Raw genomic sequence first — 18198 nt, forward strand, 5'->3', positions numbered from 1 at the left:
AACTGGAATCAGGTCATTCCAAATGTCATTTCTTTTGTTTCATGCCTCCTACTGACTTTAACCTTTGCTCTTCCAGGGGCCTTGCTTTTTGTTTTCTTTTCTGGTTATTAATTTTTATGAGACACTAATGCCCATGGCAACATGACATCCACGTTCAAATCTCCCTGCTGCGCTCTGATACGCTGCGGCTGCGTGATGCCCATTCTCCAGCCATGACTGCTGCCACCCCTTCAGTTCTTGTCCACGGCGTGTGTTATTCTGAGACCTTTTGAGAACCTTATAGTTATCACGAGGGTGAGCGAGTCTCCCACAACACAAACAGGGTGCCAACCCTCCGGGTCCCACTGCAGCAACTCCGGCAGAGGCGTGACCCAGGCCTGCACCCGGCACCCAGGGCCAAGACCTCGACCCCACGGTGCGATGCTAGCGCCCACCCAAATGGCCACCCTCGGGCACTACGACCCCCACAGTCCTCCCCGGCGCCGACCCCACACCCGCCGCCCCCGCAGGGCCAGCCCCCGGGCCTTCTTCGCGCTCCAGCATGGGGAGGGGAGGGCGAGGGGCGCATGCGCGCTCCCGCCCCGCGGCCGCGGCGGGGGCGGTGCCGAGGCGGGGGGAGGGCACAGAGCAGCCTCGGCAGCGCGGAGCGGCCGGCGGGGGGCGGAGCGAGGCGGCCTCGGGCCCGGCTACGCCGTCAGCATCAGCCAAGATGGCGGCGCGGAGGTCCCGCACCGCCTCAGGTCAGTGGGCTCCCCGTGGGCTGGGGCGCGTCCGCAGCGAGGCGTCTTGTCCCGTCCCCTTACGGGGAAGGGCAGGACGAGGCACAGCGGCCGCCCTGGCGCTCGGGGGCAGCTGGCAGCTCGATCCCTTTGGACTGCTGCAGGCGCCCGCAGGCGGGGGAGGGATGTGCCGGGCTCTGCCCCTCCCCCGTCCGTCCCCCGCGTCCGCGAGGCCGGTGGGGGAGGGGCGAGGCGCCTGCGCGTGGGGTCCCGCGCGTCGCTGGCGGCTGGTGCTGGGGCGGGCTCTGCGCGGGGACCCCGGTGGCGTCTCTCGGCTTAGCTTCTGAAGCCCCTCTTAGGCGGAGAACCGAGCGGTAGTGGTGGGGAGGGAGCGGCGGAGCCTCGGGCCAGAGCTCTCCTAGGGAGAGCACCACGACCGCGGGCTGGAGGTGCCTCACCGGAGGCCGCACAACTGCGCAGTGTCCGTTTCCCTGGCATCCACCGTTCACTCGTCTTCTGATGAGCAGATCTTTTAAGTGTATTGGCACAGCCTTGTGGTGGTGTACCAACGTCCTGCACACGCAGGGTTTGATGTGTGTGCGAAGCATGCGCAGTACTGTCCAGCAAGGAAGGATTTTAGGTTTTTAAACCAATAAAAAAATGCTTTAGCGTTCTTATTTTCCACACAACGTGTCCCACCGGTGTGAGTTTCCATTTGAGCAATATCTGGGGTAGAATTAATACAACAGCCCATGGCAGTGCTTCTGTGCGTCATTCAAAGAACTGAAACCCGTTTGCTTTTGGTACCTCAAAGCTGGAAAGAAAATACACAACTTTATAGCATTACTGGTCTTACATTGTAGTAATCAGGAGCACTTAGGTGATAATGAAGGGAAATAATGCATTCTTACATGTTCGTTTCTTGCGCTCTATAACTTTTGACCCATCCTTTGTAAGAGTTAAGCTTAATAAATGCTCAATAAAAGCTTTAGATCTGCAGTCTTTATAATTCTATGCTCATTCAACTCCTCTGGAATGTCCCAGCAGCATTGCTGAACTTAGAGTTCACTTTAAGTACATTCAACCAAAGCAGACTTCAATTCCAAATGCGTATGTCCATAGAGCTGTGATATACTTTAAAAATCGTTTTCACTTAAAAGTTGATAATTGCCTCTTCCCTTTTTGACGTTTGAGCATGGGTGGTATTTAGAATCTCTAAGTTGAAGTTGTTGGAGACCTGTTTTGAAAATGTTGGCAGAATTGTGCTGCAGATGTGAAACTTAATTGTTAAGTCCCAGTTTCATCAGTTTCACCTGTTGTGGAAGAGGAACAGAAGCTTCTGGTCTTGGCTTATTAGCATATGCTGACATTGGCCCTCTGAGGAAAATGGTGAGCCAGAGGCTCTTAATCTTTTAAGGCTTTGGTCAGTGCAGAAGAGATTCTGTGCGTGCTTCCCTTAAGTTACACATGTTTCACATTGCTGAAGATCATAAAAGCAGTCATAGTAGGTCAGATGAAAGCCCAGTGTCCCCTGTCTGAAAGCCATCAGCTGTCAGATGAGCTAAGAGATATTTAATAGGGTAAGCATGTACTAATACTTTCTTAGACTATTTTGAATGATTTACAGCCCAGATTCTCCTTAGCTATCGTTGTAGTCTTTGTGTCCAACAGCCCTTGGTGGAGTTGGTTGGTTGGTTTTTCACCTTTTAGCTTTTTCTGACGTTACTTGGAGTCCATAGCTTTTTGGTATCCGCAGCACCCTCAGTGAGCTGTTGCACAGGTTAACATGGGCTTCTGGCAAGGGGTGAGGGATGAAGGAGAGGAAGACTTATGTTTTTTCTGTTGAGCCAGCTACCCAATAGTTTCATCTAAGACCTCTTGGTTCCTGTACTTGAGCAGGTAGGAGATTCCTGTTTGCCTTTTTTGTGCCAGTCATGGATGATACCTTCCTTGTAAGTCTTCTCTTCCTTACCTTGAAGATTATGGAATTAAAAAAACTCTCAAAATCCTTTGCTCTCTGAGCTGATGGACTGTAGGTAGCCTGTATGCAGTAACTTAAGCCATTGGCATAGCCAGTTAATACAAAAAATGATTATTAATGTTTGGGGGGGGTCTTACATGAATTGCTAATTTACTGTCTAACTGAGAAATTCACTTCTTTCTCTTTTTAAGAACGTGATAGTGATGATGATTCCTATGAAGTGTTGGATTTAACAGAGTATGCACGGCGTCACCACTGGTGGAATCGTCTCTTTGGGCGGAATTCAGGACCAATTGTAGAAAAATACTCCGTAGCTACCCAGATTGTGATGGGCGGTGTGACTGGCTGGTGAGAGAGCATCACTTCTCCTAACTGCTCTAGACCCTTTTACTGTGTTAGAAGATCTATTTCCAAGGCTATTTGAAGCAGATAAGTGTATCTTCAACAGGATTTCCTTTATCATTGATCAAAGTTATGCATGTGTGAACAATTACTTTAAAATTTCTTCCTTTTTCTTTCTGACTCATCATTTTAAAGTGTTTTATTGTATTGGTAAAACACCAGTTTTCTAAGAGAACTTGTACCATTTGCTTTGGAAAGGATTTGGGGAAGTCTCAGAGCTCTACAAGTACAAGAAATAAATGAGAAATTGTTGCATATAACTTTGGTTTGTATGGAAAAGTTTTTTTCTTTACTAGTATAGATTTACTTACTAGTATAGATTTTACAATGGTATCATTGCTAAGACATATAGATAAAAGATTGCTAAGATGTTATATAGGTAAAAGAAATGAAGGGGGAAAAACACTGCAAAATATACTTTTAATTAAAGGCCCCATTTCTTAGAGACTTTATTCTCTGAATTCAGCTAGAGCCATTTTGTGCAAATGAACAGTTTGTTCTGCTGTTAACTGAAGAGAGGTACTACACTAAACTAATTTTATGATGAAAGATGGACGGTAAAGGTGAGAACTTGCACTGGAAAGTGTGGCCACAGCACTAGCAGCTACATCAAAGTATTGGTCATATCTCAGAAGTATCAGAATGGTGTTTATCTATTCTAGTAGTCTAAAAAAGTTGCATGAAAAATAGCATTATGGAAGCACAGGAACTTTGAAAACAGAATTATGCAAGATTTGGAAGATAAAATACAGTGAAAATTAAATTCTGTCTGGGCTCAGTACAGCTTTGAGGAGTGTAGGCTTAGTTTTAAGTCTTATTGTTTTATTTGCCTCCCTAGCCTTAAAAATAGTTTTAGAAGTTAGAAGCATATACATAAATTCTGAAGTTTCTAGGGTATAGTTCATCTTGTATCTATAACAACTGGCTTATTGGAAGATGTGGAAAATGTGTTATTTCAGTATCTGTATATATGTTTGAGAGATAATCATATTATATATATATATATAAAAATTTTTGAATTCACTCTTCATATGCAGGGGGGAAGAAAATTCCCCTCTGTGTGGGGACATGTGGTGGGGGCAGGTCAAACACCAGCAGAGTTGCCCAGTTATGGAAGCATCAGCTGTGGAAACATTTGGCACTTGCCTGAGATAAGACCCTGAGCAACTGGATTGAGCTTGGAGGTTGGATTGGATTTTGCAAGCTGGTCCAGTTTTGGGAAGGCAGTTGGACTAGATGACCTCCAGAGGTCACTTGCTGCTGAGACTATTCCATGCTATCGATATCTGTGCTGTTTTCTGTTTGATGTAGGAGATTCTGGAGACTGTGAACAAGATAATTAATTTTCTGGTTGCCTTGATCTATTAAAAGTAGATTAAGGCCATATCCCAGTAGAGGGGTTTTGCTGATTTTAACTCTTATGGAAGGGATTTAACTTCTTTTTAGCTTATATACTTAACTTATGGATTGTGTAGTTAATATAAATGATGGTATAATGTATTTACCTCCCATTTAGGAATGGTTATAATGACACCTTTGTGTTACTACATTGTGCTTTATTAACTTGCTATATTTAATAGCAGCATTCAGCTTCTGTGTATAGACGAGGTTGGAGATCTCAAGCTTACTTAAAGGGACTATCAGGCAGCCACAAACCAGCAACCATTACTTGTGTTGCCTTGTGTTAGAGTTTATTCATTAAATATTGTTTGTATTAAATACTCTTGAGTTTTAAGATTGTGAAATGATACATTTGTTTTGTTAAATAAAAAAAGTAGTAATAGTCATGGTAGGGAATTTTGGAGTGTGGCATTGTTCAGCAGACAACTTCATTGGACTGGGTGTTTTGTTTTTGTTTTGTTCTCCTAAGGTGTGCGGGATTTTTGTTCCAGAAAGTCGGAAAGCTTGCAGCAACTGCAGTAGGTGGTGGCTTTCTTCTGCTTCAAGTATGTAGCATTTCATGCTTTATAAGTTGGCAAATGTTATTTACTAAACAATAGGAAAAATACAGCTGTTGAGTAAAAGTTAATTAGGAAGGCTTCTTATCTACTTGATCTCTTCTCTCATATCAGTGAAAAACTTCCATTTCAGGTGGAATATGGTGTACAAAAGAGACATTTCTAACACAGCAAATCAGAAGCTGTACTTCTGTGGAAAAGAGTTTCTAGTAAGCTAAAAGAAACTTCTGTGCAGAAACAGAGATGCTATGTGTGGTTCAGTATTGCCAGATTAGACAAAGTAATTGTAAACCTGTGGTTAGGGAGATGAAGGAATTTAAGCTGGTTCTTTTAAGTCTGTTTGAGGATTTTATCAGGCCTTGAGAAGAAGTAGGTAGGCTTCTTTGGCAGTTGTGTGGAAGGCTTGCTTTGGTCCAATTATGAAGCCACGTTTTTCTCTTATTCTATCTGGTTGAACCTCTGAAGCTTTTCTGGTAGCTTCACTGCATTCCTCTGTTCAATTGGATTTCAAATCCAGAATTTTTAATGATGATTTCTGGACCAACTGTTCTGTGATATTCATCAGATACTGTGGTTATGGAGGGCGTATTTCCAAATTTCCTTTCAATTAGATGACACAACTTTTAAATGAAGGAGATTTTCACTTACCATTCTGTAAAAGCCACATAATTTTTCTTACTGGCATTTTTCATGTCTGAATACCTATGAGATTGTCATTTTTCTTCAGCATTCCAGAGGAAGTAGACTGGTGCCAGCTGAGATTCAGTAATACAGCTTTTTTTGAGAGAGGATGTTAAAGATATATCTATATCTATCTCTCTCTATATATATACTCTTTCCAGCATCATCCTGGAGGATTTTCAAAAGGCATGTCCCATTTCTGGTTATTTTTTGTTCTTGTGATGGCTGTTACAGCCAGCCATTGATCAGGAAGAATTGGGTAGACCTCTCCGATAGCTGCTGCGTAAGACATCAAAATGTCACAGTTGTCAAGTACTCCTACTGCCTTCATCATTATGTTCTGTACTGATTTGGGATTTGTTTTGAGGTATTTAAACCCCATGTTCAACATGTAACTGAACTGCTGTGCTCTGCATGCAAACGTGTGCTCTTGGAAGTATTCAGATTTAAGAGGTTTTCAACAAATACAAAGTGTACTCTCTATTACCCAAAAGCAAGCATCAACAACAATGTAAGAAGTCAGAAATAGTTTTGGTGTGAAGCTTTGTAATATTAGCATTCATTTTAAATCTCCTGGAAATCACTGTTTACTTGGCCTGTACCTAAATATAGAGTGGAATTGTACAAGACTGTTAAATCTGGAATGGTTTAGGATCATCCAGTTGCAAACTTTTGGCAAAATGTTCTATGCTAACAAATTAATCAGTTTGACAGAATACTCTGGATTTCTTTAGCCTGTAGTATGTATTTCTGGATCATTAAGAAATAATTCATTTGGGTTTTTTTTTTATTTCTATTTGCAGTGGATCTTGAAGTGCTTGTCATCCTTTTCAACTGGTTGACTTACCAATCTAAATATCTCTTCTCACGTTGCATGTCACTGGTCTTATTAATTCCTTTAATGACAGTTGTTGTCTAGGAGTGGATGAAGAGCCTACAGAATAGAGGCCTGGCATGCAGGGATGGCCTGCAGGATTTTTATTAGTACTGCTGACTACAGGAAGCTGAAAGGTTAAAGCTAAAACCTTCAGATAATGAAAAATAGAAATGGTTTTAAACGTACTTGTGAAGTATATTTGCTTGGGGAGCTGTGAAGATTTGGGAGCTATCCAGTACATGAAATAGATTTGCCATGTGTTTGAGTCTCTGATTTCTTAGTTGATCTCATCTACAGTGTATCTGAAAAGGAATATTATCCAAGAGGAAAAATGAGTTGCATATTTTCATTGAGTTGTCTGCATCTTTAATTAAGTAAGATGAGATGCTCTTGGAAGGGAATGAAGTAAATGCCATGGTCTTTCATTTTAATTCAAAACGTTTTGTGTTTTAAAGCTGAGTCATAAATTCTGTAGTGTAATTACATTTCTCTAGTCTTTAATTTTTTCATTTAAAGATCACACATTGTGATTTTAGTTTCCCTATGAATATACGTTCAGTGCTTCCCCTGAGTAGGCAGAGGAGTGCTTCAGCACATGACTAGAAACTTGTGTAGGTTTCTCTGAAGCTGCAGATTTCATTTCAGCTGCTGATTGCAATATTGATGTTGTAATTACCCGCTAAAACAAGAGCTAGAGAAGGAAAGATTCTTGGCTAAAGCCATTCAGTGAAACATTTCAGTTCTAAAATGAAAAAAAGTGCCCTTTTTTCCCTTCTTTTATTTTTTTTATTCAGCATGTAAAGACTTCAGCTCGAGAAACTTAGAGCAATGTTTTTTGGAGTGTCTGTACGAGAAGGAAAAGAGATATTTCAGATGGTTTTTTTGGTAGGTGATCTAGAAGTTTTTCAGCCTTAATACAGATTAAATGAAAAGTAGTTCAAGGAAGAGATAAAAAAATTAAGGAATTTGTGTATTTCTTGAAAATTAGAACTGTTACCATATCTTTGTGTATTTCAGCAGCTTAATCTGATCAGTTAACTATCCTTTTTAAATTGAAATAGGTGTAGTTCTTTAAATCTGCTGGTATAAGACCAATACCCATGGACTGTATTACAGAATTTCTAATTAATTTCTCATAAGAAGGAACTTGTTCAACTTCTAGTTTGTACAGCACAATTTAGTGAAATCTTAGAGAAATAATTAAAAACAGTTGTTCTTAATGAGTGCCTCTTCCATGTTTTTAAACTCTTGTATTACTAATGATTTCATTGGTTTTTGCTCTGCAGTCAATGTGCAAATTGCAGGTTTTTCCTTTGTGTTGGCTGTTATTTAATCATAAAATTGCATTTTTTCAGCTTTTTGTGTTGTTGCTAATATATTTTTGCCCCAACCCATTAATCTGCCATTGAGGAATTCAGTTTTTTGTTGAACTATTTTCTGACTTAAGCAAAGTCTGTGAAAACAACCCAAGAAGCAAAATAAACTCTTAAGTTCTCTTTGCCTCTATATTGTACAGGGGGTTGTTGATACCATGCTGTTACATCTCAAAGTGAGGAGAGAACAGCCTGCTTCTGGGGATGGAGGCTTAGAGTTGTATTCAGTTTTGGGCTGAACATCTCACTTGTCAATTCATACATGCAGAGACTCTGAAGGGACATTTGGTGTAATAGCCAAAGCAAGTGTTAGTTGGCAGTTGACCTTTTAAACAAATATTATGGTTTTGGGAGGCTTTTGGCATGAAGTGGAGGGGCATCTCTGCCTTTCTAAGAAAGCGAAGTAATTTCACTGGTTGCAGTGAAGCTGCCAGCAGATGATGGCTGCAGACACAGCCTCTGCCGTTTAACTTTTACAAAAAGTGGTTTGTCATAGTTCTAAGTCTCTTTGTGTCTGTGTGTTGAAGTTAGACAATTGCCAGAGCTGTTCTGGAAATCGTCTGAGTGTGATGGGGGTTGCTACCTATGTCAGAAAATACCTGAAAGTATACATGGGTTGTGTATGCCATACAAACAGCTGAGCACAAGGAGTTCACATGTACCTTCTGGGCTTGGTTGGGCTTTCTTAGTGTGAGAGATTTTGTGTTTGAGGAAATTAAAACTCTTCTGTCTTCTCTTGCCATATAAATTTTCTGCTCTCAAACAATTTCTGTTCATTACTGTTAAGAATGTTTCACAGTAATGAAGTACTTGCATGCCTGTCCAGAATTTCCCCCAAAATGAAGGGATTTGCTGTTTTCTTCATCTAGAACAGGGAAAGATGCACCTGTATTTACTGTTCCTGCAACATAAGATCTTGAACAACAGCAAATTTTACTAACCTGACATGTATAATAATATTAATTCTTTGCATTATCACATACACCTATGCAGATAGATTTCTGTTTGTACAACCCATCCTCCTACATGTCTTCTTAGGATCATATATATGTATAGTATACCTATGTGAGTCCATAAATATGGAATGTCATCATTTTAGTTTGTTATTGTTTAAATTTATTGTTGTATGAGAACATACCCTAAAATTTGGAGGCTGTCACACCAGCATTTGAGTTCATTTGGATTATTCTATGCTTATATGCAAAGTTATGTAATTAGTAGGATTGCAGCCAAAAATGGGTATGACAGACTCTGACTATCACTGCAGTGAAGTATAGTTTTTTTTTTCCTTCTCAGTTAAAATTTTATATGCAAAATATTTTACATTCAATTTTGTTTTCAAGATATTTTATATTCAGTGTTATATTAAAATATTTATATTCATTGTGCTCTGTTGCTTATTGCATAGAGATATACAGGCACTCAAAAGCAGAACTTAGTATCTCTGCTACTAAATTCATGGTGCAATTAAAGCACTGCTGGAGAGCTAAACAGAACTTAATCAGAGCTGTGTCTCATCTTTACAGTATGGATAACAGAGCTAATTAAACTAGTCTTAATGAAATGTTGCTTTTAAAGTCCATCTTCTTACATTTTTGCAAGCAAATACATGAGCATTTCTTACATTCTGTTGGACTGGGTAGATTAGTATTTAATTCTCTGTTTTATGAGTTAGAAGGCACCAGTTCAGTGCTTGGGTGTTTTTGAAATTCTTGTGGTTACTACTGAATTCATAACATAAAAAATACTCTAACTTGATTTTTTAATTTGTATTTTGTATTTTATTTAGTTTGGTCATACAGTGACTGGACATGCAACAAGTACAGCTTTAAAACTGGTTCCACATTTTCATACTGTCTGCCATTTTAATTGGCTCTCCCTTCCTCACACTCATGCTTATGTGGCTAAAAGGTTTTAGAATAGACAGGCAGGTTCTATGGATTTGTTATATTCTGAGGTATGAAGTAGAGTTGTAATATTTAAGAAGTCCATTTTGCATTTGTCCAGTGATTCTTTTTTTTTAGTCTTGTACAAATGTGGAAACTAAAGTTACTTTCTTAAATTGGTGATCTTAGTAGTAAATTCAGACAGAAACTGTCTCTTTATTTTTTTTTTCCAAGTTTGTGAAATTCTAATTTGTGGTTAAAGATGTTGCTTAATTATTGTGGCTGTTACAAACCAAGTTAGATGGTTTAATTTAAGTGTTTTGGTAGAAAGAACTATGCAAAAGTCAAAACGCTTGCAGTGCCTGTAAGGAGAGTGAAACATTTCTCTTTATGTCAAACCTAATACATTTTAAGTTTAGGTATCTATTGCACAGAAGTTCATTATCTGTGGCTTTTTATTTTCCAGTTATCTGTGGCTTTTTATTTCCCAGTTCTACCATATGCATGCAACACTGTTAAATAAGTTACATGAATTTGCCAAACGTGACCTTCAGAGGTATCTGAGAAATGAAGAGGTTTTGATAGGAGTCATTTACCTATGTAGTGACTGTCTTGAACAGTTAAAAGAAGCAGTAATCCTTAGTTCTGATGGGTTTGCTCCCCACTTTTTTCTTTTTTTTTTAACTTACTGAGTTGTTTGTTTTAAGTGTTCTCTAGAGGATGCAGTAATTGCCTCATTTGTTTATTGGGTTTTTTTTTAAGCTATGATCTACAAATATTTAGATACGTAATTTGTTAATTGTTGAGATTATCAATGTTGGCCAAGTATCAGAACATCTTACTTTGCAGGGTTAACTGTTAGGAAGAAAAATAAGGCAAAGGGTTGGGATAGGGTTTAAATGCACTAAAAATCTCATGAATGTTGTTTAAGCATTCTGGAAGTTTGAATGTGAACTGATAGGACCAGTCCCCCAGACTTGCCTGTTTTTATGATGTTTCAGAGCTTGTGCTGTGCACAGACCGTGGTGTTGTTCTAGTTTCTGGGTTTGCTTTGTGGAAAGCATGAGAATTCTCTTGTATCTTTTTTGTTGGACAGTTTAAATGATGCGAGATAAAATGACAGTTCTATGTATTTCTAAGGGTGATTCTGATAGCTCCAGATGCTGTTACAAATCTGAATCCCACAATTCTGAGAGAAGCTGAAATGAGGCCCTTGTTTTCCATTGTTGTCCTATGAACATGCCTTTTCCCTTTCCTTTTCTTACAAATAAAGTTACAGTAAATGCTGAAGGAAAAAATATTGTTATTTAAAGCTTTTCTAACTAAAGAATAGAGAACCTGAGAAGTTAACAAAGAGTCTACTGAACTTTGTTGTTGCTTGTTCTAATTTGAACTGCTGTTACTGTGAAGAATGCTAGTGTTGAAGCAGAGTACCTGCTGTGATTGGAACAGTGTTTTTTTCCTGTATCTGTAACTAAAAAGCCACCAAAACCAAACAAAAACAACAACAAAAAAAATCCCACCTTGGTAGGCACTAACATACTGTATTTTCACTTAAGAAATGCAAACTACAACTGTACTAAATACATTTTCTTTTCCTAGATCGCTAGTCACAGTGGATATGTACAAGTTGATTGGAAGAGAGTTGAAAAAGATGTAAACAAAGCAAAAAAACAGTTAAAAAAACGTGCAAATAAGGCAGCTCCTGAAATCAATACTCTAATTGAAGAGGTAAGTCTAAGGTGGTAAACTGTTTTCTACCAGTTAGTTTTTGTCACCTCCTGCTGCAGGCGATGATTAGTCAAACATACAGGTGCACACCTAGAAGGCATCAGAAGTGGTCTGTCTGTATGCTTTATTGAAAGCTATCAGATTGTGCTCTTTCATTCAGCTGTTTTTTTCACTTTTAAAGATGACACACAAATATCAAAGTTAATGCATTTCTACTGCTGATGTGGTTTAGTGACTGCCAGTGGCTTTGCCACCTAGTCTGTACAAGTCCTTGGCTAGTGAGAAAGCCAGATAAGGTCATGACAAGGAAAAAAGTTAGAAGTCTTGTGATTAAACTTGTTATCTATGATGGCAAAGCCCAAATCTTCTTGGACTGATGATAACTAAGGTGCTTGACTGGAAGAGACTGAATTTCCTTTTGGAGAAAAGCAGTAGCTGTGTAACTAGAGTTATGGGTTTCTCTCATTTATATACTTTGAAGAATATCTATCTTCAGAATCTGTCAGTTACTGTATGGAAAAGAGGTAGTCTGTGATGTTGATCAGTGTCCCTGGGGCTAATCCATCCTGTCATTTCAATACTTAATCATTTTTAGCTCTCTCATTTAACAAAAAAAAAAAAGGCCTTTTTTGCATATTTCCACATTTTATATAGGTGATCTGACTTCCTTTCTCAGTAATTGTGAATCCTGACTTAGAATATGCTGGAAATGATGCAGCAGTCACACCAATGTTCTGTAATTAAGAGTTTTGACATCTCAGATTTAACCTGCATGGAGTTGCATGCAGGTTGATAAAAATTACCTTTAAATTTTAATGTGAATGTGAAGTGGACGTTCGAGAGAGATGGTTTTCTGGTTTATATATGTACACACCTTAACCTGTCCTCCTCCATTCCTCTGCAGAAATGGGTGGGACAGGATGGAGTTTTTGGTTGTTCATTTTTTTTTCTCCCTACAGATTGGCTGGTCCACAAACAGAAAAAAGCAATACAATCTCAAGTGTTTAAAGTAGAGGAATTATGGAGTAGCACGTTTGATACAGTGTGCTGTACCCTCTGCCATTACTTAATGAAATACTGTACACAGATGTCATCATACATAAGTAGTCTTTGTAGGATTAAGTGGCTAGGAAGCTGGCCCATAATGGAGTGAAGTGTATTTATTTTCTAGTGATCTACTCTTAGGGAAAAAGTACTTTAAAAAAAAAAAATCATGTGATTTAGAATTGAAGTCATGGTAGTACTCGTGGTTTTTTTGCCAAGGGAGTTCATAAAATATCTGTCTTATTTTAATCAAAACAAGTGGTGTTACCACAAAATTGCTACGTCAGTTCCTCTGTATTTTGACTTTAAAATGCCAACTGTATTTTAAATTTAATGTTAATGACAGCTGAGAGTTAGTTTTAATTCCATGGGTGCCAGCAGTTGCCACCTAGCTTTATGTGGTTTTCAGAAGCATAGAATGGTCTGGGTTGGAAGTGACCTCTGAAGGTCATCTAGTCCAACCCCCTCCCAGTCAGCAGGGGCATCCTCGACTAGATCAGGTTGCCCAGAGCCCTGTTGAGCTTCCTCTTGAGTATCTCCAGGGATGGGTCCCCAGCCACTTAACGTGGGCAACCTGTTCCAGTGTTGCACTACCCTCATGGTAAAGAACTTGTTCCTAACACCCATAATTTTATCTGGTAGGAAAAAAACCAACCATTGTCTTCAGCTCCGTGGGAGGAAATGCTGAAAACAGTTCCATGGTCTCCATAAAAATAGGGATAAAGTTTTGATTTTTTGGTTTTTGGTTTTATTTCACAGGCAATTGTGCCAAGTCTTAAATGCTGTAATCAGATACTGTTAACTCTCTTCTTTATGAATACTTTTCTTTTTTTTTTCCAGTCAACAGAATTTATCAAACAGAACATTGTGGTGTCCAGTGGATTTGTTGGAGGCTTTTTGTTAGGCCTGGCATCGTAAGGACCTGAATCGTCTCTTCCTGATGTCATTCCTGTCAGCAAAGAACAGTGGTGATATCACGCTGTCTTAAAAGCAGTGTGGGTCACTGGGCCTTCCAGAGCAAGACGAGTGGACTAGTTAGAAAACTTGGAAGCTTTTACATTTCAGGCCTTTGCCTCTCGAAGCTTGGCAAAACTAGGATTTGCTGAAAAACGGTGCAGTGTGCTCATTATAGCATTGCTGGGCAAAACTGGTTCATCTTCATCATGACTGTTTTTATCTATGACCTTTCAAGATCTAGCATTTTTTTAAAATGTTATTCTTGGAGTACAGAATGTAACCATACTGTAAGAAAGCAAGCTTCATTTCTGTTTTCAGTTAAATACTGTTCATTCTAAAAGTACTTTTCTTCATGCTGTAGTAGATGACATCAATGACTACACGACGTATATGGTACTGTAGTTTCAGCCTCATGGCTGCCCATGTTCTTTAGAAATCTCTGCAATAAACTATCAGTCTGTAATACCTTTTTACAGAGTATTAAATAACAAAGAATCATGAGCTTATTAAAAGTGAAAATTAACTTTGGCTCTGGCTTTTGTGTACATGAAGAAGAAGGTCTCACATTTGTAGCGTCTCTGCATAGAGGTGGTCTCAAATTTGTAGCAGCTGCACATAGAGAAGATGGTCTCATGCTTGCAGCATGCTTGCTGCATCTGATACAAATACCTGCAGAGATACTTGTGAGAGTTGTGTGCTAAGTGGAGGTTTTTGTTGGCTTTCCCAGATGTATAGATGTTCATAAACTCAGCTGTGTGCCGCAGCCCTGTCAATAATCATTGCAGGTGATCTGCTGCTTGTTTTACACCCTGTTAGCCACAGGGATGGTTTCAGACCTTAGTTGGTGAGATAAAAGGAGGCTTCTGCCTGAGCACCCTGCAAAGGCCAATGCTTTGTGGGGCTTGGTGGGATGTCAGCACAGTGAATGAACTGGAGGCTGCTCTTGAACTGTTTTAGCTCCATTTAATAGTCATCTGTTCTGCAGCTATGTTCTCTCCAACTCAGACAATTATTATTTTTTAGTAGTTGTCAGTTTGTCTTTCACTGTCTAGGGTGTCAGTTGTCTGGGATGCATCAGAAAAAAGTGTGGCCAGCAGGTCTAGGGAGGTTTTTCTCCCCATCTGCTCTGCCCTGGTGAGACCACACCTGGAATAATGTGTCCAGTTTTGGGCTCCTCAGTTCAAGAGAGACAGGGACCTGCTGGAGAGAGTCCAGCAGAGAGCATTGAGGATGATTGGGGAACTTGAGCATCTTCCCTACAAAGAGAGTCTTAAGAGCTCTGGGTCTGTTTAGTGTGGAGAAGAGAAGGCTGAGAGAGGATCTCATCAATGTGTACAAATATCTGAGGGGTGGGTGTCAAGTGAGTCACCCAATCTCTTTTTGATGGTCATCATCAATAAGACAGGGAGCAAGGACTGCAAATTTGAACAGAAAGGGTTTCACCTCAACATGAGAAACTTCTTTATGGTGAATGTGAAAGAGCACTGGAACAGGCTGCCCAGAGAACTTGTGGAGTCTCCTCTGGAAACTTTCTAAACACACTTGGATGCATTCCTCTGTGGACTACCCTAGGGGAGCCTGCCTTGGCAGGGAGATAGGACTCGATCTCTGGAGGTCCCTTCCAACCTCTGAAGTTCTATGACTCTCTGTGATTCTGTGGAATAACAAGGGTCCAGACTAACTTCAGTTAACTTATTGGGAGAGTGCAGGCTGCTTCTGAATTCTGAGGAAGCAAATGGGACTTGCTGTGCTCAGTGCACGCAGGCTGCCTCTGCCCTTGATGGATCAAAGCAGGAAGCTGATTCTAAAGCAAGATTGGAGGCATAACTGGAAAATATTTCTCAAGTAGGTGTTTGAGGTGGTTTTGGTAATTTGTAACTAAGGTATTCTAAAGAGGTTGGGAAGGCACATAAAGCTTAAAGCACTTTTCTGCATTTCAAACTTGGGAACCTGTTAGAAATGTCTGCCCAGGAAGGACTGTTTACTCTGTCCCTATTTCTCTGCTATTTACTGTACCAGCAAGTTAATGTGAAATGGAGCCTCACACAGATTCTGTGGGGTTCATGTTCCCACATCCAGCAACAGTAATGATTCATTAGTATCAGGTGGATGGATGTGAACTTTGGCCATGGGATAAACATCCATCAGCTGGGTTGTGCCTGAAAGGTATTTGACAAGAAACTCTGAAAATGATCCAGTTTCATCCCATGATCAAAGGAGAGTCAACTACAGTAGGTTTCTAAGGATCTTCTCCAGACAAGTGTGGAGTTTCTGCAAAGATGGAGGCAATGAAGAACTCCATCTTGGAATCAGTATCATTTAAACCACTCCTCCATAGAAAGCATCTCATAGTTTGCACAGATTCCAGGAGGTTTTTTTTTCTTATTTAGTTACTATATCCTGTAACTGGCAGAGAAAAATTGTGAATAGAGAAGATGGAGGTGTGGGGGGGAACACATAAAGTCATCACCATTTAGGGAGTTTAAGCTGATGAATTTCTCTGTCTTTCTGTGTAGCTTTGAATAACTAGGGGCCCACATCCTCTGTTTCTTTGTGTTGAGGTTGCTGCATGGCCCCTAATGTGTTTGAATCTGCTGATATTTTCAGGGACATGAACAGCTCCAGCATCAAGGACTTTGACATCTGCAGTCATGTTTTTCTGCTGAGTAGACTGAGGTTATTCTTATGTTTTATATTAGATCTAAACAATCCTATGACAACACAATGCTACTTACCTGTGAGCTTCCAGTTCCACCGAGTACTTCAACTCTTCAGGAGCAAGCAGAAAGAAGCACCTAAACAAAGGGAAGCTCAGCCTAAGGAGACCCAGCACCTGTGTATGATACGATCATAAGCTACATACCCTGCCTGCCGGGGGGCCACACCAGGCCCCCCGGCCTTTGAGCCCCTCCACCATTCACCCAGTGCACACCATGGGGACTCACCGGTGAGGAGAGGAGGAGGATCCCTCTGCCCAGTTGGGCAAGCTCGGGGCTTCTGCCTTTCCTGGGGCTGATTATAAAGGGGAGTGGGCAGGGAGGGCAAAGTGGCCACAGCTGGGGTGGGAGGAGTCTCAACAGCACCCAGGTGCTCTGGGTTTGGGGGGAAAAGGGCAAAACACAGTGGGGGGTGGGAAAGGAGAAGATATGGTGGAAAAGGGGAGGTGGGGACAGAGTGGCTGGAGAGCAGCCAGGAAGAAAGACATCTGGGGATACTGGTAGATAGTAGGCTGAAGATGAGCCAGCAGTGTGCCCAGGTAGCCAAGAGACCAAATGGCATTCTGGCCTGCATCAGGAACAGTGTGGCCAGCAGGACAAGGGAGGTTATTCTGCCCCTGTACTCAGCACTGGTCAGGCCACACCTTGAGTCCTGTGTCCAGTTCTGAGCCCCTCAATTCAAGAGAGATGTTGAGATGCTGGAAGGGCAACAAAGCTGGTGAAGGGCCTGGAACACAAACCCTACGAGGAGAGGCTGAGGGAGCTGGGGGTGTGCAGCCTGGAGAAGAGGAGGCTCAGAGGAGATCTCATTGCTGTCTACAACTACTTGAAGGGAAGTTGTACCCAGGTGGGTGTCAATCTCTTCTGCCAGGCAACCAGCAACAGAACAAGGGGACACAGTCTCAAGTTGTGCCAGGGAGAGTACAGGCTGGATGTTAGGAGGAAGTTCTTCCCAGAGAGAGTGATTGGCATTGGAATGGGCTGCTCAGGGAGGTGGTGGAGGCACCGTGCCTGGAGGTGTTCAGGAAAAGCCTGGATGAGGCACTTAGTGCCATGGTCTAGTTGACTGGATAGGGCTGGGTGTTAGGTTGGACTGGATGATCTTGGAGGTCTCTTCCAACCTGGTTGATTCTATGATTCCATGATTCTATGACATACTAGCCTCGTTTAGATGAATGTTTCTGTGGACTTCAGAAATCTCTAGTACATGTTGGCTTCATATGAGTGCTTCTGGCCAAGGTAAGTTAACTACCTGAAGGGAAGTTGTAGTAAGGTGGGGGTTGGGTTCTTCCAGGCAACTTGTGACAAGAGGAGAGGGCATGACCTGAAGCTGCATCAGGGGAGGTTTAGGTTGGATGATAGGGAGCACTTCCTCATGGGAAGGGTAATTAGACACTGGAATGGTCTGTCCAGGATGGTGGTGGAGTAGCTGTCCCTGGAGGTGTTTGAGGAAAGATTGGTTTGGCACTTAGTGACTAGTCAATGTAGTTTTAGGTTGTAGGCTGGGCTTTAGGATCTCAGAGGTCTGTTCCAGTCTCAGTAATTCTGTGGTTCTGCAATGAAGCATGTTGTGCCTATTTGTGAGGCTGAATGGTTAAGCCACAGCCTGTTTGTAACTTGAGAATAACACACACACCCTGCCCAAACCACATGCCCCAAAACTAAGGAATCAGTGACCACAAATAACATGTTAGCTTTAGATACTCACCTTAGGATGCTATCTACATACAATTGTTGCGGTTCACTGGAAAGGACAAGTTCAGGGAGGAATGTGGACTGGGTCATCTGGGATTAAAAGAAAAAATTAACATGAAAATGCTAAAAACAGGAAAGTTTCCTTGTCTGGTGTTCAGTCCAAAGGATAATGGGAAA

General features: G+C 41.1%; 1 protein-coding gene and 1 long non-coding RNA gene across 3 annotated transcripts; one reads left to right on the forward strand and one right to left on the reverse strand.

Moving 5' to 3' along the window:
* The first annotated feature begins 654 nt into the window (after positions 1 to 654).
* FUNDC1 (FUN14 domain containing 1) lies at positions 655 to 14132 on the forward strand. The gene is made up of 5 exons (XM_064151874.1): positions 655 to 740; positions 2892 to 3048; positions 4973 to 5048; positions 11480 to 11608; positions 13493 to 14132. The coding sequence occupies exons 1-5, from the start codon at positions 710 to 712 to the stop codon at positions 13568 to 13570; spliced, it is 471 nt and encodes a 156-aa protein (XP_064007944.1). The 5' UTR covers positions 655 to 709; the 3' UTR covers positions 13571 to 14132.
* LOC135179845 (uncharacterized) lies at positions 734 to 16592 on the reverse strand. Of its 2 annotated transcripts, none has more exons than XR_010304146.1 (3): positions 16555 to 16592; positions 16345 to 16404; positions 734 to 1533 (listed from the first exon to the last, which is right to left on the reverse strand). It is a non-coding gene; the product is annotated as an uncharacterized LOC135179845 (long non-coding RNA). The 2 variants fall into 2 exon arrangements; XR_010304147.1 differs by lacking the exon at positions 734 to 1533 and adding an exon at positions 6806 to 6920.
* Positions 16593 to 18198: the final 1606 nt, after the last annotated feature.

The sequence above is a fragment of the Pogoniulus pusillus genome, chromosome 12, assembly GCF_015220805.1.
Source record: "Pogoniulus pusillus isolate bPogPus1 chromosome 12, bPogPus1.pri, whole genome shotgun sequence".
NCBI lineage: Eukaryota > Metazoa > Chordata > Aves > Piciformes > Lybiidae > Pogoniulus > Pogoniulus pusillus.

Bases quoted from the DNA above. Each gene is read 5' to 3' on its own strand.
- FUNDC1 (XM_064151874.1), top strand. From the start codon at position 710: ATGGCGGCGCGGAGGTCCCGCACCGCCTCAG. The intron at 3,049-4,972 runs GTGAGAGAGCAT...TGTTCTCCTAAG, and splicing joins ATGGGCGGTGTGACTGGCTG to GTGTGCGGGATTTTTGTTCC. The intron at 11,609-13,492 runs GTAAGTCTAAGG...TTTTTTTTCCAG, and splicing joins TCAATACTCTAATTGAAGAG to TCAACAGAATTTATCAAACA.